The sequence below is a fragment of the Prunus persica genome, chromosome G1 (assembly GCF_000346465.2).
Source record: "Prunus persica cultivar Lovell chromosome G1, Prunus_persica_NCBIv2, whole genome shotgun sequence".
Lineage (NCBI taxonomy): Eukaryota > Viridiplantae > Streptophyta > Magnoliopsida > Rosales > Rosaceae > Prunus > Prunus persica.
In genome coordinates this window covers 8,641,212-8,668,013 of record NC_034009.1, presented here as the reverse complement: position 1 = coordinate 8,668,013, position 26,802 = coordinate 8,641,212, and the positions used below count along the sequence as shown (strand labels likewise).

Genomic DNA, 26,802 nt, shown 5'->3' with positions numbered 1-26,802 from the left:
TCCACCTTTTTGAAGTTTAAAGAAAAAAAAAAGTAATAATAAAATGAGAAAATTATGGAAATCATCAAGAAATGAGGATGTGAGCCATTTTCTTTAGGTTTATTTTTTATTTTTATCCCATTAGAAATATGTAACTAATTCTTAACTTAATTGCTTAGTGGAGAATTCCCTATTACGTTGAATTTAATGTGTTCAAGTTTACGACTTGCCTAATTGTCATTCTAATGGCTCGTCATCTTTTGATGTTCAGTCAATTACTAGACTGATGTATTGAGTAATTCGCTAAGTGCAAAGGGAACTTTTTTTCTTTTATCGAAAGGGTAAGAGAAATTGAAGGACTTTCCCAAACAATAAAAATACAAAATAGTTACTAACCAGCAATTGGTTTAGTGACACTTCTAACTTCAATCTTGAAAGAGGCAGAAATTTCAAGTTCGAATCCTGTATTCTTAGTAGAATGCAACATATTTTTTGGTTGATCGAAAGAATGGAACATTATTTAGTAATGTACAATATATTTTCTTTTGTTGCATACTTTAAAAAAATAAAATAAAAATAAAAACACAACTTTATTCCGTAAGGTGGGTAGGAAGGTAAATACAACTTCGTGTTCGTACATAAGTGAATTAACGAAAAAAAGAAAAAAGAAAAAAGAAAACGAAAAAACAGAAGTGACGAGGCGTTGAAGTGTTTAGGGGGGTTGGTTTGTTTTTCCAGTTATTAACCCAGTAGCGCGCACCTGTCGATCAAAGCGCTGAAGCGAAGTAGGTAACTGGTAAGAGAGATACCAAAAGCTCCAAAGAAAGAAAGAAAGAAAGAAAGATAGAAAGAAATGAAGAAGAAAATTGAAGAAATTTCCAAGTAGAAGAAGAACCGAAGGAGGAAGAATTCTAAACATGGCGCACGAAATGTGCTTCGACTGCCTCCACCGTCGGATTCAATCCGACTTCTCCGAAAAGCTCGTTTTCGTCTACGGGCTCTCCGATTCCGCTTTCCCTTTCGGCTCCACTGCCGTCGTTCAGGTCCAACTCCAACTCCAACCCCCACCCCCCCTCTCTCTCTCATCTCTCTGCATTTGTTTCTGTTTGTATAAATAAGCTCAATGCTCAAGCAGTTGGTTTTTGCAGTTGTGGAATTCAAGTGGGCAAACTGCTTCAGCTCCTCAGTTTTTGCTAAGCTACCTGCCCAGTCATGAACAAGATTGCTTGACCAAATATGTGTAAGATCAATCAATTTCACTTTTTTTCTTCTTCTTCTAATTGTGATATAATTACTAATATTGCAACGATACTCATAGCACATTGGTGATGTATAAAACGAATCGAAATTAGTCTGTTTGCTTATTGTTAAGATGATCAAGGAGAATGAGAAACGTTTGGGTTTTTGCCTTTTTCTTTTCAGTAATGAATATATAGGTGATAATGCTGAAGGCTGCAGTGATAGTGTGATTGCTAATACGATCCCTTCCTCTGAAGTGATTCGAGATGAAGAGGAAGTTAGTTCAGATGTTAACAATGACCAAAAACCAAAGTTGGATTCTTTGTCAAATGGTGGCACGAAAACATTTCTACAGAGTTCTACCTGTAACCATTCCAGTAGGTTTTCTTGCTCGAGGGTGATCAGCGGGTTGGCACCGATTACTCACGTTGGCATTTGTTCAGACTCCATTTTCGAAGAGCTTGCTTCGGAATTTTTGTCCAGGTCTCTGGAAGATCACATTTTGAGCTCGCTTAGTCTCTTGATTGAAGGGAAAGCTTCAGGAAGAGACAGTGTAAATTTTCTTAACTTACTTGGGGTACCATCGTTTGATGAGAATCAGTTCCCTGGCTCACTGAGGCATCCAAATATTGCTCCCGTACTTGGGATGGTTAAGGCATCCATGTATATTGATATAGTTCTTCCCAAAACTCCACATACCTTGGAAAACATTCTCCATTATAGTCCCGATGCCTTAAAGTCTGATTGGCATATAAGGTTTCTAATATATCAGTTACTCTCGGCTCTAGCTTATATTCATGGTTTAGGGGTTTCCCATGGCAATATATGTCCATCCAGTGTGATGCTTACCGAATCATGCTGGTCTTGGCTGTGTATTTGTGATAAGCCCGGGGTAGGATTTAATCCAAGTTCTAGAGGTAATAGATGCACAACTATTATACCTGAAAAGGTAGGGTGCTCTATAACTGGTTGTCCTTCTCAAGGTCTTTATGCTGATTTGAAGCTTTCCCCATCTATAGACTGGCATCGTGACTTTAATCAATGGTGGAGGGGAGAGATTAGTAATTTTGAGTATCTGCTCATCTTGAATAGATTAGCTGGGCGAAGGTGGGGTGACCACACATTTCACACAGTGATGCCATGGGTAATAGATTTTAGCATGAAGCCTGATGAGAATTCAGATGCAGGGTGGCGGGATCTAAACAAGAGTAAATGGAGGTTGGCTAAAGGTGATGAACAGTTGGACTTCACCTATTCAACATCAGAGTTCCCACATCATGTATCTGATGAATGTCTTTCTGAATTGGCTGTCTGCAGTTATAAAGCAAGGAGGTTACCTTTGAGTGTCCTACGTATGGCTGTTCGCTCAGTCTATGAACCTAATGAATATCCTTCTACCATGCAAAGACTCTATCAATGGACCCCTGATGAGTGCATTCCAGAGTTTTACTGCGATCCCCAAATTTTTCATTCACTTCATGCTGGTATGACTGACTTGGCTGTACCTTCATGGGCATGTGGTCCTGAGGAATTCATTAAATTGCATCGTGATGCTTTAGAAAGCGACCGGGTTTCACGCCAACTCCATCATTGGATTGATATCACCTTTGGTTACAAGATGTTAGGTCAGGCAGCTGTTGCTGCAAAGAATGTAATGCTTCCTTCATCAGAGCCCATGATGCCAAGATCAACGGGACGCCGTCAGCTTTTTACTCAACCTCACCCTATGCGTCGAGGTGCAATACCGAAACCATGTGATAGCACCAACGGGTCAGCTTTGTATCAAGGGAAAATGAATGAATTAAGTAGTGAGAGTTCTGTCCTGTTTGAAACTGCTTACTTGCAAGATTTAGAAGATGCATCTGCCTTTTGTGAACATGCTATGCATTTGAGTGCCCTCTATGGCTACCATCTAGACTCGATGAAGGACATTGCTCCTGTAGAAGAGTCATCGGGCGAGTATGTTAAGAAAAGTGTAACTCTATCTGACACCAAGAAAAACCAGTGGTTGCGACATATTGATACAAATTATCTTCTTGAGCATGTTGAGGTGTTGGATGAAGGTTCCAGTGGATATCAAGAGCTTTTGCTTTGGAGACAGAAATCATCATGTTCAAAGACATTTTCTGAAGAAATTGCAAGGGACATATTTTCTGTTGGTTGTCTCTTAGCAGAACTTCATTTGAGGAAGCCACTTTTTGATCCAACCTCGTTGGCCGTGTACTTGGACAGTGGTTTATTACCTGGACTGATACATGAACTTCCTCCTCACACCAGATTACTTGTCGAAGCCTGCATTCAAAAGGATTGCATGAGGTATTACTTATTCTCATTTTTAATTTCGATACTATATGTTATTCCAGGTTGTGAATACAATGAGATATTCTTATTTTCCCTTGCCCTCTCTCACTCTCACTCTCTCTCTTTCTCTCTCTCTCTGGGTAACAAAAATTAGGAGACCATCGGCTAAGTGTCTTTTGGAATCACCTTATTTTCCTACCACAGTCAAGGCATCCTACTTGTTTCTTGCCCCCCTTCAGCTTCTGGCTAAAGGTGGATCCTGCCTTCATTATGCTGCGAATTTTGCAAAGCAAGGAGTCCTGAAGGCAATGGGAACATTTTCTGCTGAAATGTGTGCTCCTTATTGCTTATCGCTTTTGGTGACTCCTTTATCAGATACTGAAGCTGAATGGGCCTATACATTACTGAAAGAATTTATCAAAAATTTGACACCTAAAGCAGTGAAACGAATAGTCTTGCCCGCCATTCAGAGGATTTTACAGGCTAGTTTTGAGCTTTATTTTTTCATTTTTATGTGGAACTTTCTTTTGAACCTCTTTCTTATAGAGGTCTGTGTTTCAGACTACAGGTTATTCACACCTGAAGGTTTCTATTCTACAAGACTCTTTTGTTCAAGAGATATGGAATCAAACTGGCAAACAAGCATATCTAGAAACTGTACATCCTCTTGTGATTTTGAACCTGTATGCGGCTGCTCATAAGAGTTCAGCAGCTGCCGCTTCCGTGCTGCTGATTGGCTCAAGTGAAGAGCTTGGTATACCTATTACCACTCATCAGGTTAAACAGACCCGAAAACTCTTGCTTTTGTGATTTAATAAAAAAAAAATATGCAAATCTGTCTTAGACAAAGACATTCAAACACTCATAGAAGTGTAATTTTTTTCACTGGGATTATCACGCTAACTATCATTCTTGCCCCAGACAATCTTGCCTCTGATTCAATGCTTTGGGAAAGGTCTCAGTAGTGATGGAATTGACGTGCTGGTTCGAATTGGTATTCTTGTTCAATGAATTGTGAAATAATGTTTCCTGGAATTGGCACGTTCTTCTTGTAAGCGTTTTATGTTTTCAATTTCCAGGTGGTCTATTGGGAGAGAGCTTCATCGTCAGACAGATGCTACCATTGCTAAAACATGTATTTCATTCCTGCATTGACATCTCACGTATCAATAAACCTGAGCCTGTCCACAGCTGGAGTGCTTTCGCACTTATTGATTGTTTAATGACAATAGATGGCCTAGTTGCATTCTTGCCAAGGGAGGTGGTTGCAAAGGAGCTAATTGAAGTATGGGATTTGATTCTTATTAATTTAATTTGAAAACTGAGTGTTCTTGGAAATAATAGAATGTTTATATTTTGCAGGATAAAAGTTGCCTGCATGTTCTGGTTCTTATGCAGACAAGTTTAGAATATAGAGTGCTTCAGGTGATGTTCCTGCATGCACATACATATATTTTAAAAGTCCAATGAGTGTCCCCCAGATGCAAAGGCTGCATTTTTCTATATCCTACCTGTGTCATACCTTCTACCTCCATCCTACCCCAAAAGTTCCCATTCAAGCATCTCACATACTAGCCAGTGTTTTGTAATTTCCCATAATGCTATAATGCCTCTCTTGTCCAGGTTGCTGCTACAACCCTAATGGCATTTTGTCAGCGGATAGGACCGGATTTGACAGCATTGCATGTTTTGCCACAACTTAAAGAGCTATTTGATGAGCTTGCTTTCTCACCAAAAACTGCCAATGCTTCTACTTCCTTTGGCAGAAGGTTGAAGGGTTCAAAGCCAAAAATTGATGGGGCTCTGATTGAAAGTCGTATGGACCTTGTGTAAGTGCTTTTCTCAGTTCATTTAATCTGCTTAATTACTAGATTACACTGGAATATAATTTTTGCACATGTTCTATTCCTCCTCAAATATGTGTTGAATTTGCTAGGCTGTTGGCAGGTTGCTTTTGTATCCTTCTTTTGCATCCCTTCTTGGCATAGAGAAGCTTCGTCAGTGTTGTGCAACATGGTTATTACTTGAGCAATATCTCCTACAGTATCATAACTGGAAGGTACACAATCATTTTTCTTTTAACCATTTCATTAATATGAGGGTTTTTCTTTCACGTGTACTCCCTCCCTCCCTCTTAACATACATAAATACACACACAGACACAGATAAGATATATGGACAACCAATACAATACCCACACCTTTTGCACTTCATATTCTGAACCTGTCTTGATTCAGTGGGAACACACAGGAGAATTGTCTCGAAGTGGTTCAGACACTGTACTCAGTAAAAGAAATGCATTCAGAAAGGGCTCAACTTCTGAATACAGTCCTGCTAAGCTGTTGCTCAATGGGGTTGGATGGTCAATTCCGCAATCACAAGGGTCTAGAAGTGCCAAAAACTTGATGCCTCAAAAACGGTTATTTGAAATGCATCAGAGTCCAGCTGAAATGCATGCAGCAACATCAAATTTAAAATTTGAGCCCTGGTTTTGGTTCCCTAGTCCAGCTGCTAGCTGGGATGGGCCTGATTTTCTTGGGCGTGCTGGGGGTGTGAAAGATGAACATCCATGGAAGATCAGAGCATCTGTCATATACTCAGTCCGTGCGCATCCTGGGGCCCTACGGTATTTAGCCGTCTGTCCAGATGAATGTACGGTTTTTACTGCAGGGATTGGTGCAGGGTTCAAAGGAACTGTTCAGAAATGGGAGCTGACTAGAATTAATTGTGTATCCGGATACTATGGCCATGAGGAGGTTTGTTTATCCTATTCCGCATTACTTTTTCTCTTTTTGTTTTCTTTTTTGCCTTTTTCTGTTGAGACTATTCTCATGTGCTTAAATTGAAACCTTCCATACTATGTGATTCCTCGTAATCACATTGATAATTGCCATGGAACTATGGTCATGCACATATTTCAGATCCGAGTTTGGTTCTGCTTTTGGATAGTTATGGTCATGCACATGTCTCTAACTGCTTTTGTGGCTCTTAGGTTGTGAACGATATTTGTGTCTTGTCATCTAGTGGAAGAGTTGCGTCTTGTGATGGGACAATACATGTTTGGAATAGCCGAACTGGGAAATTAATTTCAGTATATTCTGAACCATCTGTGGATTCTGCACATAGTGCAAGCCCTCCATCTTCTTCCTCCAGGGTCAATGTGGACCAGGTCAATATGCTCAATTCCAATACACTGTCCGGTGGAATACTGACCGGCGCATTTGATGGTAGCTTGTATACTTGTATGCATCAGACAGAATTTGGTGAAAAGCTTGTAGTTGGCACTGGAAATGGTTCTCTCAGGTAAATACATAGTGTTGCACAGATATCCCATTACAAGCTGATATAGGCCAGGAAACGTTTCGTGCAGTTTTAGGTTTTAATGTTTTCTCAATCTTACAGGTTCATTGACGTTGTCCGAGGACAAAAGCTTCACCTTTGGAGGGGGGATTCTACTGAGTCTGGTTATCCTTCCCTTGTTTCTACCATATGCTCCTGTGGGTCTGACAAAATGCAACCAGATGGAGCTTCTTCACCATCTTGGATTGCAGCTGGATTGAGTTCTGGTCATTGTAGGTTATTTGATGCAAGGAGTGGCAATGTTATTGCCTCTTGGAAGGCTCATGATGGATACGTGACAAAGGTATTTCAAAAAAGTTTGAGAAAAGCCTCACTTTAGTTTAATTTCACTAATTTACCATTTACTCATGTAGTTGGCTGCACCAGAGGACCATTTACTTGTGTCCAGCTCTCTTGACAGGACTTTAAGAATTTGGGACTTGAGAAGGTAATTTCAGACATTATTTAATGATAACTTTCAAATAATTTGGATGGAGCAATCTCCCTGGGTTTCCCTGTGTTTACTTATATGTTATGTGAGTTTTAGACGTTCATGAGGATCGGAGCCCAAATTGTGTTGCATTAAATTGATCCAGTACTTTTTATTTATTTTTTTATTTTCTAGCATCATGGAAATGATATTGCACTATCAAGCTCTCGTTAAACTTAACTCCTTATGCAGGAATTGGCCATCTCAGCCCACAATTCTTAAGGGTCATACGGATGGCGTATCTTCGTTTTCTGTGTGGGGCCAAGATGTTATTTCGATTGCCAGAAATAAAATTGGACTTTCTTCTTTATCCAAATCTGGTGATGAGGTAAACAACACTGCACTTTATCACCATTTCTTGTTAAGCACATATCTAATTTGCATGACATGAAAACCATTTGGCAGGATGGGCCGCAGGCTGTTACATGCCAAAAACTCTACATGGCTGATCATGGAGCAAGAAACTTTTCAGTGTTGTCAAGCATAAGTATTTTACCCTTCTCAAGATTGTTTCTTGTGGGTACAGAAGATGGCTATCTGAGAATATGTTGCTGATCACTATTGCCCAACTTTGCCAAGGAGGGCAATTTAATTATATTTCAAACTATGCTGTATATTTTGTATCCATTGTTTTGGTTTGAATTTATATTTCCCCTTTTAAGTTTGTATCCTGAGGTTTGAGTGAAGAAAGAAAGGGGTGCGGGGGGGTTGCCCAAGCTACTCATTGTAATCCATTGATTGTAGTTAGAAGCAATTCTTTTTGTATAATTGTTTGTAAACTGTTTTTCTTCGACAGCAAAAAGAAAAAAATAATGTATAATATGGAAGTTATGCTCTTTTGCACTCCCTCTATTTTCTCCTCTTGTTTTGTTTTTTATTTTTTCGTTCTTTAAAGAAAAGAGAAGAAAACAAATTGCTTTTTGTGCCTGGAAATACTTCCTAAGAGCTTACAGGCTACAGAAAAAACAGAGATAGCCAAGAGGCCGAATAAACTCCAAACAAGCAACAGAGGGAGGACTAGGAAAACACCAAAAAAGCAAGAATTCTATAGTGAGGGCTCTTTAGACGAGACCCTCTGTCTTAAGAGATAATATCTCAGCTAAAGATCATATATAAGGCCCTCACCATAGAATGACTTCACCAAAAAAGAGAATTGGCCTCACTTAAGGGTCATATATAAGGTCTTCACTATAGAATTCTTATATGAAGTATAAACAAAAAATGGAGTTTAGTCCAGTTAAAAAGTGCCTTAACTTACATATCAGAGGTCTCAGATTCGAAGCCCATAACACTTTTTTTTGTGTGTGTACGAGAGAAACTTAGATTTAAACTCTCTCTTTCTCTGTAGTTTAGACTATAGCTTCGCCTGACAAAAAAGCAAAAACAAAACAACTGCACCTGCTATAAAAAGTAAAAAATAAAAAAAGCAAGAAAAAAAAGAGGGGTCCAAAACCCTTGAGAGATTGACCCCGCTCATTTCTCCAATTCACAGTCTCACTCTGCTCGTGTCTGCAAATAATGGCTCGAGAAGATCTAGACCTCGGTGCTCTAAACCATGCTATGAGCTCTGCTCAAATTTCGAAAGACAAAGAACCGGCTGCTCCCAGCTACTACAGCAACGAAGACGATGCTGGTGGCGTGCAGATCACGTGCTTCACTGAAGTCGTCAACGATACTACTTTCCACTTCCAAATCATGCGCCTTCCCAAGCAGGTTATCTTCCTTACCCTCCTCCCTCTTTCAATTCAATTTTATTTTGAAGTTTTTGGCCATTTTGATGTTGAATTGAACTGCCCAAGTCGAAATTGAGCAAGAAAATTCGTTAAATTTGTTATCTTTTTGGCTTAGAAAAATCTAGGCGGATTATTTGCATACATGGTTAATTAATTTTGACAAGTTTGAACAAATTCTGAATTGGGTAATAATTTCTCGTTGTTTTGAGTGTAGATATATGCATGGATTGGCTGCAACTCTGCAAAATTGGGACATTTGTATGCAGCAGCACCCATGAGACCTGTAAGTTGATAATTTAGTGTTTGTTTCCTCTTCAATTGATCTCTCTTTACATTGGTGATTTCTGACTTCTTTGTATCCTTGACTTACACAGAACAGTACAGTGGGTGTTACATCCATACTTGGTGGGGCTTCTGATAATACAGGGTCGAGCATTGCTCGAAGATTAGGTAAATTATCAATCTATGTTTAGATAAGTTTGAGTTTATCATTGTGTTTTCTTTTCGTTTCCGGTTCCATGGTCTGACATGCTGGGGTTCTTGCAGTTTTAAAGACGGGACTGAATATAATTCTGGCTTGCAACATTCCTAAGAATAGCCCCATGATTGAGGTCTGTGCTCAATCTTAAACACCTACAGAAACACACATGAACTTGAGACTATGTGATGTGTGTTTCTTTATCATTTGCATATATGCAGGACAGGGTTGTTCATTTAAAACCTTTTGTTAGTTATTGTCACTGAATAATTTGCTCCTCCTTTTTGGTATTTCAGGCAGATGCTGAAAAGTTGTTGGTTCTGAAGCTAATCAGTCTTGGGTACACAAGGCCAAAGTCAGAAGGATTGTCTTCATAGTTGAGGTTTTTCTGAACCTGCTGTTTATCAGGAATGCATACTAGTCTGATTATAGTCGTCAAGCTAACACTTTTTCACGCCATTTTGTGCTTAAACAAGTATCAATTATGTGGGGGGTCTGAGACAGTTGATCAAGATTGTGTTCTGATTGCAAAGTGCTGAGTCAATTGAAATATGATTTTTGATGTTTGGCAGGAGTGTAATGACGAGCATAGTTTTGTAGCATCTGGTGATTGGTTCTGTTTCTTTTAGATTTTTGCCTATGATTGCAAAGTATTTAAGAAAGCAAGCCAAACTTGTGAGTTTCAAGCATAGTTTTGCAGTACAGTGATTTGGGGCTCGTTTGGAGTGATTTTGGATAGGCCAATAATCACTTCTATGTAGAATCACTTTAAGTGGTTTAAAGTGATCTTATAGAGAAGCAAACGGAAGGAAGGTGCTTCACCCCATAATCGCTTAAAATCACTGTATTATTGTAAACCTTATGAAATTATTTTGCTTTGCTGCTTTGGTTATCCCCCACTCCGTCACTCTTGTTGGAGCTGGCTTGGTGTTTTTAAGTTTTTTCTCACTCAAAATTCTCAGTTAGTCAATTCCATATGCATCATAAAATAAACACCTTTTGTTTCTTTTAAATTATTTTTCTAATATAAACTATAAATACCAAAACCCTAAACACAAAATGATTTACCCTAGACCCAAAGGGAACATTGTAACCACTATCTGTAAGGATTCTATTAAGCCTAAAATTCGATGTAAATAGGCCGCTCTTATTTTACCAAAATTTCATTTATTTTCTAAAGTTGCACTTAGAAGATGAACTTTGAAGTGCAAAATGTTGGTTGTTGCAGGAGGATATTCCAAAGATGAACTTATTTCGTATAATTTGTTAGCAAAACTTAACATATTCATGTTCTCAAAATTTAACGTGCCCACAATTCACAACAGTATATAGTTTTATAAACTCAAACTCATATAATAAATGTAATATAATATAAATAAAACATCTTGACATACCTTAAAAAATTTATATATAATAATAACACATCAAATAACAAAACCCCACTCCGCACCCGAGTTTGAATCCCTCTTTTCTTAGAAGAAAAATAACAAAACCCCATAACATGTCACCAAATCCTTACATCCAAAAATTAAAAATATATAGACAAAAGATTTTTTAAAAAGAAAAGAAAAACAAATTGATATATATATACAGAGAGCTTCCATTGAGGGATCCCTCAAATAAGCTTATTTGAGGGACACCCCTTGTAGGCCCCACTCCGGATTGTATTTCACTAATCCAAACCTTCTATTTTGTAGATACTCATTCAAAGATCATCTCTACAAAAACTCACTTGAATCCGGTATCATTTGACCACTCAATTAAGTTATTGAAATTTTAGCATTTTCTTGAAGCACCGTGTTCATTGATTTTGTAAGACACAATTGGATGTCGAAATGGTTTCCGATTTGTCTAATTTTTTGTAAGGATGATCTATGAATGAAGACCTAAAAAATAGATGGTTTGGATCATTGGGAAAAAAATTGTAGGGTACCCTAAAAGGCGTCCCTCAAATAAAATTATTTGAGGGATTCCTCAATATAAGGGGACTGATATATATATATATATATATATATATATATATACAACAACCCGATAAGGCTCTAGCTTAGTAAAAGAGTCTTTCTTGGATACATATACATGGGAAAAAATCTTATACTCTCCTAAAAGTAGGCCACTTTCCATGCCTTTCTTTCTTTCTAATCGCTCAAACCTTTTCCTTCACTGACTTAAGAGACTGATCTGGAGGAATTGGTTAGCCTAATTAATCAGATTTTCCATCAATTAATCTGCTGCATCAGCAAGTTTGGTGGTCAAATTTAACTGCCATGGCTACTCTTAATCTTAAGTTTGAGCCAGATGCTGCAGGTACGTAAGACAAACGAGTATATGGGAGCTGGGGGTGCCAAGGCAGCATCAGACCTACAGGAATGACAGAGCATGCATGCGTGTGTGTATATATATATATATATACCACGCATTGTATTTCAATGATCCGAACTGTCTAGTTTTTAGATATTCCTCTAGTGTTGTTGCCATTAATTAATTAATGTTTAATTATTGCATTGCAGGGGTTTCAACACCATTTTCAAATTCACCGCCAACTCATTACATCCTAAAAGTAGAGTCCTTTTCGTCTTTAGAGAGGCATTCAGCAGGTAGATTTGAGTCAGGGCAGTTCGATGCTGGAGGATACAAATGGTAAATTGTTTTTCTCATCTACTACTTAATTAGATATACCTTTGTGATTTGATTTGATTAATTTTCAGCATATATATGAGTAGTATTATTATTATGTTTGGTCACTGCAGGAAACTGGCGGTGTACCCAAATGGATACAAGCAGAAGAATGTGGATGACCACATCTCTGTCTACTTAGAAATGGCTGGAGCAGATTCACTTCAGACTGGTTGGGAAGTATTTGTTGAGTTTAGATTGTTTTTACTTGATCAGAATAAGGGAATCTACTTGGTTCTTCAGGGTATGCATACATGATACATCTTCTATCTGTTTGAAAAGAATTCTCAATGCATCCATTCAGCAGATATAGACCAGTTCTTGTGTTGCTTTGCTCATGATGTTTTCGTTTTTTTTTGGCTTATCAGATGCTAATCTAAACAAGATGTGCTTACACGGGGCGATGTTTGAAGTGGGTTTCGATAGAGTTATCCCTCTGAATGCATTTACTGATTCTTCCAACGGCTATCTGATTAATGATACTTGTGTGTTTGGAGCCGAGGTCTTTGTTTGTAAAGAAAGAAGAGCTGGCAAAGCAGAACGCCTATACGCGATCAACAGTGCTATGTACAAGCATCCTTGGAAAGTTTATATACCTTTAAAGTTCAGACCTGAACTCTTGGAATCAAAGCCATTCTTTGCTGGAGGACAGACATGGTAGGTATCTTTGATCATATTAAGCTTTGTTATTAACTTATTGTTAAAATACTTCTGGTTTTAATGCAATTTTATTTGTTGGTGGTTTGCAGGAAGATACGTCTCTATCCCAAGGGATATGACAAAGGAAAGGATACTCATGTTTCTCTTTACTTAACATTGGCTAATCCAGAACCTGCCTCCAAAATACTTACAGAGTTTACTCTGCGCATCGTTGATCAATTGAATGGCAAGCATTTTTTTTGTAAAGGTAAGCATGTGGTCTAACCTAATGCTATATAATATATATTGCTATGGGGTTCTTCTCTGTAATTTTTGCTTCTTTTACTTCCCTCCTTTCAATTTATTTCTGAAACCCTAATCAGCCTTTTTGTTTTTGTTTTAATTTTTGTGTTCTTGCAGGTTGTCAATGGTTCAGTGCCTTGACTCCCTCTTTCGGTTTCTCTAGGTTGATTGCATTTGACATTTTGAAACAGTTAGACAAGGGTTTTTTGGTTCAGAGCTATTGCTTAGTGGAGGCAGAGGTCAATGTCCATGGAATTTTTACAGCATTGTAGTCAGTTAAAGCTTGTCCTAACAGCCACTTGCTGTTGCTGTCAAACAGAAACGTTTCTCCAATTCAATATTGGAAACACAACAACAGGATATAATGATCCTTATTTGAAGTTGTTTTCTGGTGCTTCTTTAAACAACACAATTTGGTGTTAGTTTCTATTTGCAAATTAGAATTTTATCATTTGCATGTCTACATTTTGAGCTTTGCTAAGCAAGTCGGAAGGAGAGTCTATACTTCACTGCTCTACATGTGGTTTGGCTTTTTTCTCCTTGTTTTTTTAAGGTTTTATGTAAGTTTTGGTGAAACTCTAAATACCAAAACAACAAGATGAATAATCGTAAACCCAAAAAAACATTGTAGCCACTCTCTATGAGGATTCTTTGGGGATGGGGCATTCGAGCACATGACTTTATGCGTATGAATAATTGTTCTTAACCACTTGAGCTATAATAACCTAAATTGTTTCTAATAAGCCGCTCTAACTATACCAGAATGAATGAAAGAATAAAATAATTTCATTTATTTGCTAAAGTTTTTCCTCAAACAGAAAAAATAAAATAAATATTTTGAGTCTTAAACTATACAAATGCCGCTGATCAATGCGGTTAATTTTCCTTGATTGTTAAAAAATTCTTGTAAGATATTGCACTTTAAAGAATGAACTTTGAGCAGACATGACCTTAGCCGAGTGTGTTAGAGTGGATGTACTCCTCACTTTATATCCGAGTTCGAATTCTCATCCGTGTAGTTTAGATTAGTTTAAAGTAGATTTTCACTTATGAATATGAAAAAAGAATAAACTTTGAAGTGCACCTACGTAATATGAAAATGTTCATTGTTGCAAGAGGATGCTGCTCTATCCAAAAGGGAAAAGGGATTGCAAACGGTAGTAATCTTATTTCCGAAAATTTAACGTGTCCAAATTCCACAATGAGTTTTTGTTTGTTTGTTTTTAGTACAAGCGATAGTCTAAACTAGAGGGGGAAAAGTTTATCATACACACACTACCATAGTGCCATGAGATTTTGAATCTGAGACCATTGATCTGCAAGTTAAGACCCTTTTCCACCAAGCTGTTTATGTTGTGTTACATTCATCAATGTGAAATTATTTTTAACTACAAACCAAACAGTTATCGCATCCAAATTTATAAACTCAAACTCATTCAAACTTTTAACAAAATATGAAAAATTTCCCAACAATGTGCAAGTATAACATTAATAAAACATCTTCAAATACGTTTGGACAACAAAAATAAAAATAAAAATCACTGAAAAATAAACTATAGACAAAATATTTCAAAAAGAAAAGAATATATGGTATCAGAGTAGAGGATAAACGAGAAGAAGAAGAAGGAACAAGAAAGAATATAAGAAAGCTCTGGAATTTCTTATTTCTGTAACAAACTTATTAACAGACTAACACATCTGACTTTTGACTTGACAGCTCAGCTACTAACTAGCCTAACCATTAGGTGTATTTAACACGTGATCCTCTTGATTATATTCTAACATATTCCATGTCACTGTTTTTTTTTTCTATTAAGAAACTTGTCATCACCTCGTTAGGATCGGACCCGATAATTTAATTAAATAGTCGTATTAATAAAGGAGTTTCAGATAATATAAGGAATAATCTTTGAATATATAAAATCGTATTCCTATCGGAAAAGAACTCTAATCTCTCCTCCATAACTTTCTTTCTATAGAAGGAAGATTGGTGGTCAATTGCCATGGCTAATCTTGAGTTTGAGCAAGATGGTACGTAAAATATAATTCTTTTTGTCGAGCTATGCGCTTGTGTTGAACTTGCATGTAAGGAGGCGGGTAATGCCGTGGCCAATTAGTTTAACCCACATTTGCAAGAAAGTTCTATACATACGTATCTTCTAGTGTTGTTGCCATTAATTAATAAAACGTTTAATTGTTGCATTGCAGGGGTTTCAACACCATTTTCATATACACCGCCAACTCACTACACTCTAAAAATAGAGTCATTTTCGTTGCTAAAGAAGCATTCAGCGGATAGATTTGAGTCGGGGGAGTTTGATGCTGGAGGATACAAATGGTAAATCGTTTTTCTAATCTGCTAGTTATTTTTTACATTTCGGTCATTGACTGGGTCTATATTGAAATGCTCCTATTATTTTTTATGTTTGATATCACTGCAGGAAGCTGGTGGTGTACCCAAATGGATACAAGAAGAAGAATGTGGAAGACCACATCTCTGTCTATCTAGAAATGGCTGGAGCAGAATCACTTGAGACTGGTTGGGAAGTATTTGTTGATTTTAGATTGTTTTTACTTGATCAGAATAAGGGAATCTACTTGGTTCTTCAGGGTATACATACATACATTATATATTATCTATCTGTTTGAAATTAATTCTCATATATCTTATGTCGCATGAATTGCTCATGATCTTCTAATTTTGTTTGCTTATCAGATGCTAATCTAAAGAAGATGTGCTTGCACGTGGCGATGCTCGAAGTAGGTTTCGATAGAGTTATCCCTCTGAAAGCATTTGCTGATGCTTCCAATGGCTATCTCATTGATGATACTTGTGTGTTTGGAGCCGAGGTCTTTGTTTGTAAGGAAAGAAGAGCAGGCAAGGCAGAGTGCCTACCAAGGATCAACAATGCTGTTATTGTATCAAAAGAAAACAAAGATTTTCTTCATAAAAAGGAAAACAATGATTTTATGAACAAGTATGTTTGGAAGATTGAGGAATTTTCAAAGTTAAAACCCGAACCCTTGGAATCAAAACCATTCAATGCTGGAGGGCAGACATGGTAGGTATCTCTCTCTGATGATGATTAAGCCTTGTTAATTATTTAATTAATTTGTTGGTGGTTTGCAGGAAGATACAGCTCTATCCCAAGGGAGATAGCCATGGAAACCATACTCATGTTTCTCTTTCCTTAACATTGGCTAATCCAGAAAAGCTATCTACTGCCTCCAAAATACTTGCACAGTTTACTCTTCGTATCGTAGATCAATTAAACGCCAAGCATTTTTTTCGTCAAGGTAAACATGTGCCTAATAGTCTGTTTTATTTTCTCTTTCTTCTCAATCCTGATTAGTCTGTCTTATTTTCTTTTTGTGTGCTTGCAGCTAGTAATTGTTTCAGAGCCTCGAGTCCCTCTTGGGGTTGGTCTAATTTCATTATGTTGGGCTTTTTCAAAGAGAGAGACAAGGGTTATTTGGTGATGAATACTTGCGTAGTCGAGGCAGAGGTTACCGTCCGCTCATAACGAAACCATATCATGCTATGTGGTGTTACCATCAAACCAAAACGTTTCTTCCATTCATTATTGGCAACGCAACCTGATATAATGATCCTGATTTGAAATTGTTTTTTTGGTGCTTCTTTAAACAAGAGACTTTTGGTGCTTCATGTGTGCGGTTGAATTAAATGTTGTAGAGTTTTCTACTTGCAAATTAGAATTTTATCATGTTTGTATGTTTACTTTTTGAGCTTTGCTAAGCGAGTCGGAAGGACAGTCACTACTTCAACTGCTCTGCACGTGGTTTGTGTTTCTAATAAGAAAGTTAGGGGTCGTTTGGTACGGCGTACTGTCGTGGACTGGACTAAATTCTAGGACTGTCTTGGATTAGCTCGGATTGGCCTAAGTAGGATTAAGTATTGATATACGTTTGGTGTTGCGTCGGATTACAATAGTGAAAACCTATGTTTGATGTTGTGTCGGACCTAAAAATAATTCTTATAATATTTAAATTTAATTAGGGAATTTGACCTAAAAAATATTGATATTTAATTAGGGATATTTAATTGGGGATGATGTGTGAAAAAAATAATAACAAAATCTTTTAAAATATTATAAAATTAAAAAAAGAGTGATTTTATTGGCACATTATTTGCTCTTTGCCTCCCATACTAATTTTAGACATGAATTACCTATTTTACCCTTGTACATAATTATCGATAAGGACAAAAAAATTTAAAATAAAAATTAAATTTGTTCACTACACCCTACATATGTTCCTGCAATCTTAGTTAGACTTTTTCTCAAACCATCATAGTCCTACAACCCTCACGAGGTTTATACGCTTATGCTATTACAAACATGGGGTCTGCGTTGCTTGGTATTGATCTGGGTGTTATGGAACCAAATTATTCGGTTTCGACTGCTTGTGCTACTTCAAATTACTATTTCGATGCTGCAAAAATCACATTCGTCGAGGTAAGGCTGATTTGATGACTGCTGGCGGAACCGAAGTTGCCTATTCCCGTTGGCAATGAGAATTTGCTTGAATTAATAATTAAAGGGTATTTTAGGAATAATGGTGGATGGAAAAATAAGATTTTGTTTTTTCGAATTTACATGGTGGGTGGGGAAATATGATAAGAGGGCAGAAATAGCAGCACTCTATCGTTTTTGATCATTTTATATTAGGGTAAATTAGTAATTCAATAAAATGTTTGATAATAGAGTGTGCTTAGTTAATTTTAGGATTCATTTTTACATCTTACATTGCCAATAAGCTCTTTTTTATTTGAGAGTTTCACATGTAAACCCATAAATAAGACCTAAATTATGCAAAAATCATACAACACTCAAATTATAGGAAAAGCCCAAATTTGTCACCTTTACGATGGATCAAACCCCATAAGGCCCAATCTATTTAATTTAATTTAATGTAATTTAATTCAATTAAGGAGTCGTATTAGTAAAGGAGTGTCAGATATGTAAAAATTACTATCGGAAAAGAACTCTCCTCTCCCCCAAGAAAATAGGTTTCAGCGATTAGACCCACCTCCACAACTTTCTTTCCAATCATCGCTGAAGCCTTTTTCTTGATCAAATTTCTGGCATCAACCTGTATCTATAGAAGGAAGTTTGGTGGTCAATTTAATTTCCATGCTTAGTATTGAGTTTGACCAAGATGGTACGTAACATCTACTTATTTTTGTCTCTATCTATCTATGAGCTTATGTTGAACTTGTGTTGAAGAAACTACTCAAGCCTTAAAAGGAAGTTCCATTTTATTTTGTTTTTTAAAATATTAATAATAGTCTAGTTTATGTTAAATTAAATTAACTTACGGGAATAGAAATTCGAACGTGAGTGCAGAGGGGTGGGCAATGCTAACTTAACTCACATTTGCCCAAAAAGACGTTCTATATCAATCAATGCGCATACATGCATGTATTTATTGTTGCCATTAATTAATAAAATGTTTAATTGTTGCGTTGCAGAGGTTTCAAGACCATTTTCAGATTCACCGCCATCTCATTACACTCTAAAAATAGAGTCGTTTTCGTTGCTAAAGAAGTATTCGGCGGATAGATTTGAGTCAGGGGAGTTTGATCCTGGAGGATACAAATGCCCCTATTATTTTTTATGTTTGATCACGGCAGGAAACTGGTGGTGTACCCAAATGGATACAAGAAGAAGAATGTGGAAGACCACATCTCTGTCTATCTAGAAATGGCTGGCGCAGAATCACTTGAGACTGGTTGGGAAGTATTTGTTGATTTTAGATTGTTTTTACTTGATTGAGGAATTTTCGAAGTTAACACCCGAACGCTTGGAATCAAAACCATTCAATGCCGGAGGGCAGACATGGTAGGTATCTCTCTCTGATGATGATTAAGCTTGTTGTTTAATTAGTTCTTCTGTTTTAATTAAATTGTTGGTGGTTTGCAGGAAGATACAGCTCTATCCCAAGGGAAATAGCCTCATGTTTCTCTTTACTTAACATTGGCTAATCCAGAAAAGCTATCTCCTGCCTCCAAAATACTTGCACAGTTTACTCTTCACATCGTAGATCAATTGAACGCCAAGCATTGTTTTCGTCAATGTAAACATTTTACTCCTCTTTCTTTTCAAATTTCTTCTCAATCCTGATTAATCTTCTTTTTTCCCTTTTTTGTTTTTGTTTTTGTGTGCTATTGCAGCTATTGCATGTGGTCGACCTTGGGGTTGGCCTGATTTCATTACATTGGGCAATTTCGAACAGTTAGACAAGGGTTATTTGGTGAAGGATACTTGCTTAGTCGAGGCAGAGGTCACTGTCCATGGAATTTGCTAAAGCATTACAGCCAGCTAAAGCTTGTCGTGATTATATTCATAACACACCTCCTGTCACCCGGTGTTACTGTCAAACGGAAACATTTCTCCAAAAATCATTGCTATTCAATATTGGCAACACAACATGATATAACCACCCTCATTTGAAAAAAATTTCTAGCGCGCGGTTGAATTATTTTTTTTAATTTTTAATTTTTAATTAGTTTCTACTTGCGAATGATAATTTTATCATTTTCATGCTTTCTTTTTTAGCTTTGCTAAGTGAGTCGAAAGGAGAGTCGCTGCTAAGTGAGTTGAAAGGAGAGTCGCTACTTCACTCCTTAACACACGGTTTATGCTTTCAATGAAGTTAGGACCCATCTGGTAACATTTCTTGAAATCATTTCTGAAAAATGTTTTTGTAAAATAAAAATCAAAAAATGAATTCGTACTTTAAGATCCAAGTTAAGTTTTTGTCTTTTAGAGAACAAAAACATAGTATACACGTTTTTGATATTCTAGGTATGGAAAAAGAATGATGAAAACATTGACAAAATCACAAATGATATATATGTATGTATGCAAACAAAAAATAACACGTCCTGCTGCAATAGTAATTTCTAAGAATAATACTAGTCTTACCACATTTTTATAACATAATTTCATACCACATGATGTGCTGATGTGTACATACCACATCATGTAAAATACTAGTTTCTGTTTTTCTAATTTTATTTATTAAAATACATTTCATTCATTTAATTGATGTGACATATGATATAAACATGCCACATCATGTGGTATAGAAATTTGGGATAAAAATGTGGTAAGTGTAGCAGTACTCAATTTCTAAATCACAAAACTCATATGTTCTTGCCTTGCACCAACACTATTTCCTTTTTGTTGTATAGAAAAGCCCATATTTGCCCTATTCAAAATTAAAATGTCAACATAATTTATTAATCTTCCAATAATTTTATAAAAATAAAAATAAAAAAGTCCCAGCTTTTTCCAGATCTTTGGTGCCTCTCTAATGAAACCTTCTGGTATTTTTGAGCAAGCATTGTGTGGTCTGTATGGAGGTTGAAGAGAGAATTTTCATAGAAGCAAAAGCAGAGCAAACTAATAGAGAGAGAGAGAGAGAGAGTTCTAAGGAGGGTGTATTCAATTAAGATTTTAAAAGAGTTAAATGGAGTTATAAAGTTTATAGAGTTCAATATAGTTCAATTGATTTCTATAAACTCTACATAGAGTTTGATTGAATTCCTAGATTGATTTTAATGGTGTTTGTTGGAGTTTTATCATAGATTTTAAAAGAGTTGATTAGAGTTCTAAAATGTTTTTTTTTTCTTTTTTTTGGGTTGTTTATCGTTTTTCTAGATTTTCAAAAGAGAAAAGTACCTTTACAAAAACATTTTGTAAAGAACTTCCAAACCATATACATCCAAAGAAAAAAAAAAGGGCATATATTTTGTTCAAATGTGCAACCAAAATAAGGATCTATGTCTGGATGTTTATGAAAAATGCGCAAAAGTAAAAACATAAAAGTAATTTCATGACCCAAAAAAAAAAGAAGATAAGTAAACTATAATTCTAAATGCATAAACCGTCATTCATAAAGAAGGAAAAGTAGAAAAAGCGTAGAAAAATTACAACTCATTTGATGCACAACAATAAATATGATGATGATGTACTGTTCATCGATATATGATGATGGCAACAATAACTATTCAAGAAACACCAACTATTCATATGTGCATCGAATACAGACTACTCCTCATATCCAAGGCACAACAACTATTCAAGCGACAGCAATTGCTTGGATATATGATGATGTATAGCAACAGCAATTATTCAAGCACTGGATTGGATATCATACGTATATGAACAACGTAGAAAAAGAGAAGAGATTTTTTACTAGCTTTGAAATTGTTTAAGCAACAACAATTATTCAAGCACTGGATTTAGTAATCCTCATTTGAAATTGTTAACCAACTTTGGTGCTTCATTTATGCGGTTGATTTTATTTTGACTTAAATGTTGTTAAATGAGAACTTTAGTTCCTACTTGCAAATGAGAACTTTATTTTTTTCTGTTTAGTTTTTTGGTCGTGTGACTTTTTCTTCACCGTGTACGTAGTGAGTTGGTTGTGCATTTGAAATTGATCTCACAACCATGTTGGCAACACAACAAGAAGATATCCATGATGAAGTGGAAGTTTAAATTGTTTAAATGAATTAATATTCAATTAATTAAGAAAGAAGAACTGACAAAGGAGAGTCTATATCAATGATCAAGAATGCCGTTATGCACAAACATGTTTGGAAGATTGAGAACTTTTCAAAGTTAGTTCAGAACCATTCGCTGCTGGGTATCAGAAATGGTATATATATATATATAAATTTTTTTTTTTTAAATTTATAGAACAATAGATTAGGCGAGATTAGCTCCTTAGTATCGGTCATCGGATGCACAAACATCCACCACCCTCGAAAAGGGGACCAACACATTCCGGGAGCCCCCGCCCGTCTCCTTGATCATAATTTTATTAATAAGAAACATAAAGAAATATAAGAACAGCAAGGGAGACCAAACCAAAACCCTGTATAAAAGAAAGACAGTGACAGAAAGGCACAACAACATGCTGACCTAAGAGACTAAAACTCTGAAAGAGTAAACTCTGAAAGAGTAAACTCTGATTGATTTTCTTATTAATATACTTCTTTAAGGGGGTGCTTTCAATTTTGATGCACACTGAAATATCTTTTTACCTGCATGAAAACGAAAATAATTACCTTTATTAGTTAATGATAATTTTCCCCTAACAGAACTACAAATGAAGATATTTTGTGATTTGGGAAGGTATGCAATTTGAAATGCATACCTTTTGCCTGAAATTCTGATGTGGTACGTCTTAAGCTTGCAATTGTAAAACGTGACTGGAATCTTGACTCTTGAAGATTAAACTTGCAGGTAATTCTAAAAATGTACTCTTGTTTTTAATTTGTTGGTTGTTGCAGGAAGATAAAGCTCTATCCTAAGGGTCGCTGATGATGGAAAGGGTACTCATACTTCTATTTTCTTGGTACGTATTGGACGATCGGGAAATACCTCCGGGTTCCAAAATATTTGAAGAGTTTTCCCTGTCCATTGTGCATCAAATTCACTCCAGCCATAAATGTGATGAAGGTAAGGTTTATGTGTGTGTGTAGGTAATAGCTGTGGTTCAGTGCATCGAGCCTGAATTGGGGTTGGCCGCCTACTTCCATTTCACTGGACACTTTCAGTGAGGAAGGCAAGGGGTTTTGATGAAGGATACTTGCTTAATAGAGGCCAAAGTCACTGTCCATGGAGTTGCCAATGCCAAAGCACTATAGTCATCGTGTTCATGTCTTATGTTTTGGACGAGATTTAGTGTATAAAAAGATGTTGATTAGGCTCAAATTTTGAGCGATTCGTTTAGCAATGTTTGCCTTTTGTTTTTCTTCAAAACTGTTCTTACGACGAAAAATCTTCCGCATTACTTATGAATTAATCTGAAAATGTTCTTACTCTTCATGGTTTATTGTTTCAAGAAGAGACAGCTCCATCGCAATGGAAAAGGATAGGGAAAGGATAGTCACCTTTCTCTCCAATTCGCATCCAGTTAACTTCATGGCAAGCATGACATAAGATCAATATGGTTCAACAAAATACTTACGTTTGTAAAACAATAAATTGGAGTAGGACTTGTACTCTTTCATGTCACTATATATTAATTCTTTCAAAAAACAACTTGATAATATTTCATGTCACTATGTTTTTTTTCTCTATTAAGAAACTTGTAATTATCATGTATTACTTTAAAAAAAAAAAAAATTATATGACAAGACCCAATAAGGCTCAACCTTTGTCATTTAATTTAAGTTGGTAAAGGACTCTCGGATAATATAAGGCATCATGAATATGTGTGTGTATATATGTGAAAGAATGGTAGTATTAATTCCTCTTCCTATCGGAAAAGAAGTCTACTCTCGATCTCCAATATAAATAGGACACCCTCCAAAACTTTGTTTCTAATCATCGCCTGAAACCTTTTTCTTCTTTGACTCAAGTCAAGACACTCACTCGGGAGGAACTGGTCGACGCGCACGCACACCCTTTATAAATTTTTAGGCATCAACGTACCTGTAGTATCTACAGAAGGAAGTTTGGTGGTGAATTTAATTGCCATGGCTAGTCTGATGTTTGGCCAACATGATGGTACGTAAATTAACACTTCTTTTTGTCTCAATCGAACTTTGCAATTGTGTTCAACTTGTGTTGAAGAAACAAGTCAAGCCTTAAAACGAAGTTCTATATATATATATATATATATATGCTTGTTTTGTTTTTTTGTTCAATATAAGTTACAGTCTAAATTAATATAATTTACGAGAGAGAAATTCAAACTTAGATATAAAGACATGGACACGTACATGTATATATTATTTTGGGTGCCTGTTATTTTATATATAAAAAATTAAATCTTAACCCAAAAAACTACAAGCATTCATAGGGAAAAATGCTTGTACACGTACATGTAAACATATACCTTTTATTTATTTATTTACCTTGTATGTAGGGGCAGTTTATGTTTCTTTTTTTTTTCTTTTTTTTCTTTCTATTATGTACATAGGTAAAAAAGGTTTATGTTAACTATCTACCGAATAGGTTTGAGTGTCGAGTTAGTCTACCTAACAAGGAGGGATACGATTTGTGAGTATGAAGTGCTTCCTGAATAAGCAGTCCCAAACGAGCCCTTAATTTGTTTCATTATTTACCTTCAAGGGCAAAATAGTTAAGAAAAATAAGTAGAAAATGCAAATTGGGCTGTCATCAATTCAAATAGGTGGGTTTACCTAACATTTTCATCCGGAATTGGGTTTGTATTGAAAAGTTCCTTAGAGCATCTCCAGCAGACAGTCCCGATCTCTTGGACCACAGGAGTCCAAGAGATTGTGGTCATCCACCGTTAGATATTAATCTAATGGTTCAAATTTTTTTTTAAAATGAGTGCAAGAGTGAGTGAACCGTTAAATTTACAGCCAACGGTGAGTGACCACAAATCTCTTGGACTACAAGGGTCCAAGTGATCAAGGCTGCTCCAGCAGATATGCCAAATTGTTACGTGGACATAAACTGATAAAAATAAAGGTTAAAGTTACTCTAACCGAGTAGTTAAATTCTACATGGATTTGAAGACTTGAGACAGATATGTCAAAAATAATATATCAAAAAGCTAGATGGTGTCAAATATTATTATTTTAATATATTTTCAGCCATAGACCCCACTATCATTTACACACTTTAAAAACTTTATGCATCATATGTACCATGCTTTTAAAAATATAATAAAATAATAAAATATTTGGCAATACGGGTGGAGTTAATATTTTTTTTTCGGTAAGTGTCAAAATTGCCACATAAGCTATCAAATTCAAATTTAACATTTTGTATGTGACATCTCCTTTAGAGATGCTCTTATATACACCTAGTGTTGTTGCCATTAATTAATTAATATTTAATGTTGCATTGTAGGGGTTTCAAGACCATTTTCAGATTCACCGCCAACTCATTACACTCTAAAAATAGAGGCGTTTTCGTTGCTGAAGAAGCATTCAACATCAGAGGGTAGCTTTGAGTCAGGGAAGTTTGACGCTGGAGGATACAAATGGTAAATAATCGTTTTTCTTAAGTTATTTTATTTCGTTTCATCGCTTTGGTATATTATTTTCTTCTTTATTAATATTGTTTTTATGTTTGCTCACTGAAGGAAACTGGTGTTCTACCCAAATGGAAACAAGAAGAAGAATGTGGAAGACCACATCTCTGTCTACTTAAAAATGGCTGGAGCAAATTCACTTGAGACTCGTTGGGAAGTCTCTGCTGATTTTAGATTGTTTTTGCTTGATCAGAATACGGGAAAATACTTGGTTCTTCAAGGTATGCATACATTATATATCTATCTATCTATCACTATGCATTGCTCATGATCTTCTAATTTTGTTTGCTTTTCAGATGCTAATCTAAACAAGATTTGCTTGCACCGGGCGATGCTCGAAATGGGTTTCGATAGAGTTATCCCTCTGAAAGCATTTGCTGATGCTTCCAATGGCTATCTCGTTGATGACAAGTGTGTGTTTGGAGCCGAGGTCTTTGTTTGTAAAGAAAGAAGAGCAGGCAAGGCAGAGTGCCTATCAGGGATCAACAGTGCTTCTACGAACAAGTATGTTTGGAAGATTGAGAAATTTTCAAAGTCAAAAACCGAATGCTTGGAATCACAACCGTTCAATGCTGGAGGACAGACATGGTAGGTATCTCTGATGATATTAATTAAGCCTTGTAATTAATCTAAACTTGTTGTTTAGTTCCTTCTTTTTTTTAATCATTAATAAATTTGTTGGTGGTTGCAGGAAGATAAAGCTCTATCCCAAGGGAGCTGACAACGGAAAGGGTACTCATGTTTCTATTTACTTAAAATGTGCTAATCCAGAAAAGCTATCTCCTGGCTCCCAAATACTTACAGAGTTCACTCTGCGCATCGTAGATCAATTGAATGCCAAGCATTTTTATGGTAAAGGTAATGCTGCCTAATTTATATTTCTTCTTTTACTTATTTGTTTCTTTTCTCCTCTTCTTTCAAATTTTTTTTTCAATCCTTGATTAGTCTTTTTTTTTTCTTTCGTTTTTTCTTTTTTGTGTGCTTGCAGGTATTCAATGGTCCTCAGCTTTGGGTATTGGTTGGTCTAATTTCATTACATTGGGCAATTTCAATCGGTTAGACAAGGGTTATTTGCTGAAGGATACTTGCTTAATTGAGGCGGAGGTCACTGTCCATGGAATTGCTAAAGCATTATAGCCAGCTAAAGCTTGTCGTAAAAATATTCATAACACACATCTTGTGTCACCTGGTGTTACCGTTAACATAAATGTTTCTCCAGAAATATTCAATATTGGCAATAGAACATGATATAACGATCCTCATTTGAAATTTTTTTCTAGTGTGTGGTTGAAAACTTTTTTTTTTATTCTTAATTTTTAGTATCTATACTTGCAAATGAGAATTTTGTCATTTTTCTGCTTTCTTTTTTAGCTTTGCTAATTGAGTCGAAAGGAGAGTTGCTACTTCACTCCTAAACAAGCGGTTTATGTTTTCAATGAAGTTAGGACCCATTTGGTAACATTTCTTGAACTCATTTCTGAAAAATATTTTCGTGAAATAAAAACCCAAAAATGAATTTGTAATTTAAGATCCAAGTTAAGTTTTAGAGAACGAAAACAGTATGCACGTTTTTGATA

General features: G+C 36.1%; 5 protein-coding genes across 6 annotated transcripts; all 5 read left to right on the top strand.

The window, feature by feature from the left end:
• On the top strand, positions 78 to 8,200 carry LOC18790168 (protein GFS12). The gene is made up of 16 exons (XM_020555130.1): positions 78 to 1,022; positions 1,128 to 1,219; positions 1,402 to 3,534; positions 3,674 to 4,001; positions 4,081 to 4,296; positions 4,441 to 4,513; positions 4,599 to 4,804; positions 4,882 to 4,944; positions 5,143 to 5,348; positions 5,467 to 5,578; positions 5,757 to 6,275; positions 6,512 to 6,822; positions 6,922 to 7,162; positions 7,233 to 7,306; positions 7,541 to 7,676; positions 7,754 to 8,200. The coding sequence occupies exons 1-16, from the start codon at positions 897 to 899 to the stop codon at positions 7,901 to 7,903; spliced, it is 4,986 nt and encodes a 1,661-aa protein (XP_020410719.1). The 5' UTR covers positions 78 to 896; the 3' UTR covers positions 7,904 to 8,200.
• Positions 8,745 to 10,507, top strand: LOC18792634 (proteasome assembly chaperone 4). Of its 2 annotated transcripts, XM_020555132.1 has the most exons (6): positions 8,745 to 9,061; positions 9,296 to 9,364; positions 9,456 to 9,531; positions 9,628 to 9,692; positions 9,856 to 9,941; positions 10,132 to 10,507. In XM_020555132.1, the coding sequence occupies exons 1-5, from the start codon at positions 8,867 to 8,869 to the stop codon at positions 9,934 to 9,936; spliced, it is 486 nt and encodes a 161-aa protein (XP_020410721.1). In that variant the 5' UTR covers positions 8,745 to 8,866; the 3' UTR covers positions 9,937 to 9,941; positions 10,132 to 10,507. The 2 variants fall into 2 exon arrangements, with proteins under 2 accessions (XP_020410721.1, XP_020410720.1); XM_020555131.1 differs by having other exon boundaries at positions 8,747 to 9,061; positions 9,856 to 10,496.
• Positions 11,538 to 13,811, top strand: LOC18792966. The gene is made up of 6 exons (XM_007226224.2): positions 11,538 to 11,948; positions 12,070 to 12,199; positions 12,310 to 12,479; positions 12,604 to 12,892; positions 12,985 to 13,142; positions 13,295 to 13,811. Exons 1-6 carry the CDS (start codon positions 11,939 to 11,941, stop codon positions 13,447 to 13,449), a joined length of 912 nt encoding a protein of 303 aa, XP_007226286.2. The 5' UTR covers positions 11,538 to 11,938; the 3' UTR covers positions 13,450 to 13,811.
• On the top strand, positions 15,181 to 17,189 carry LOC18791480 (MATH domain and coiled-coil domain-containing protein At3g58210). Its single transcript, XM_020567434.1, has 6 exons — positions 15,181 to 15,208; positions 15,386 to 15,515; positions 15,619 to 15,788; positions 15,894 to 16,239; positions 16,308 to 16,474; positions 16,562 to 17,189. Exons 1-6 carry the CDS (start codon positions 15,181 to 15,183, stop codon positions 16,699 to 16,701), a joined length of 981 nt encoding a protein of 326 aa, XP_020423023.1. The 3' UTR covers positions 16,702 to 17,189.
• Positions 17,536 to 26,362, top strand: LOC18789437. The gene is made up of 7 exons (XM_020567364.1): positions 17,536 to 17,652; positions 19,371 to 19,431; positions 25,042 to 25,177; positions 25,277 to 25,446; positions 25,522 to 25,813; positions 25,917 to 26,083; positions 26,214 to 26,362. Exons 1-7 carry the CDS (start codon positions 17,536 to 17,538, stop codon positions 26,360 to 26,362), a joined length of 1,092 nt encoding a protein of 363 aa, XP_020422953.1.

Excerpts from the sequence above, each read along its gene's own strand:
- LOC18790168 (XM_020555130.1), top strand. The coding sequence starts at position 897 with ATGGCGCACGAAATGTGCTTCGACTGCCTCCACCGTCGGATTCAATCC. Across the intron at positions 3,535-3,673 it reads ATTCAAAAGGATTGCATGAG|GAGACCATCGGCTAAGTGTC; the intron begins GTATTACTTATT and ends AACAAAAATTAG. Across the intron at positions 6,276-6,511 it reads GATACTATGGCCATGAGGAG|GTTGTGAACGATATTTGTGT; the intron begins GTTTGTTTATCC and ends TGTGGCTCTTAG.
- LOC18792634 (XM_020555132.1), top strand. The coding sequence starts at position 8,867 with ATGGCTCGAGAAGATCTAGACCTCGGTGCTCTAAACCATGCTATGAGC. Across the intron at positions 9,365-9,455 it reads CAGCAGCACCCATGAGACCT|AACAGTACAGTGGGTGTTAC; the intron begins GTAAGTTGATAA and ends TGACTTACACAG. Across the intron at positions 9,693-9,855 it reads AGAATAGCCCCATGATTGAG|GCAGATGCTGAAAAGTTGTT; the intron begins GTCTGTGCTCAA and ends TTGGTATTTCAG.
- LOC18792966 (XM_007226224.2), top strand. Across the intron at positions 12,200-12,309 it reads GATGCTGGAGGATACAAATG|GAAACTGGCGGTGTACCCAA; the intron begins GTAAATTGTTTT and ends TGGTCACTGCAG. Across the intron at positions 12,480-12,603 it reads AATCTACTTGGTTCTTCAGG|ATGCTAATCTAAACAAGATG; the intron begins GTATGCATACAT and ends TTGGCTTATCAG.
- LOC18791480 (XM_020567434.1), top strand. The coding sequence starts at position 15,181 with ATGGCTAATCTTGAGTTTGAGCAAGATG. Across the intron at positions 15,516-15,618 it reads GATGCTGGAGGATACAAATG|GAAGCTGGTGGTGTACCCAA; the intron begins GTAAATCGTTTT and ends ATATCACTGCAG. Across the intron at positions 15,789-15,893 it reads AATCTACTTGGTTCTTCAGG|ATGCTAATCTAAAGAAGATG; the intron begins GTATACATACAT and ends TTTGCTTATCAG.
- LOC18789437 (XM_020567364.1), top strand. The coding sequence starts at position 17,536 with ATGGGGTCTGCGTTGCTTGGTATTGATCTGGGTGTTATGGAACCAAAT. Across the intron at positions 25,178-25,276 it reads GACGCTGGAGGATACAAATG|GAAACTGGTGTTCTACCCAA; the intron begins GTAAATAATCGT and ends TGCTCACTGAAG. Across the intron at positions 25,814-25,916 it reads AATGCTGGAGGACAGACATG|GAAGATAAAGCTCTATCCCA; the intron begins GTAGGTATCTCT and ends TGGTGGTTGCAG.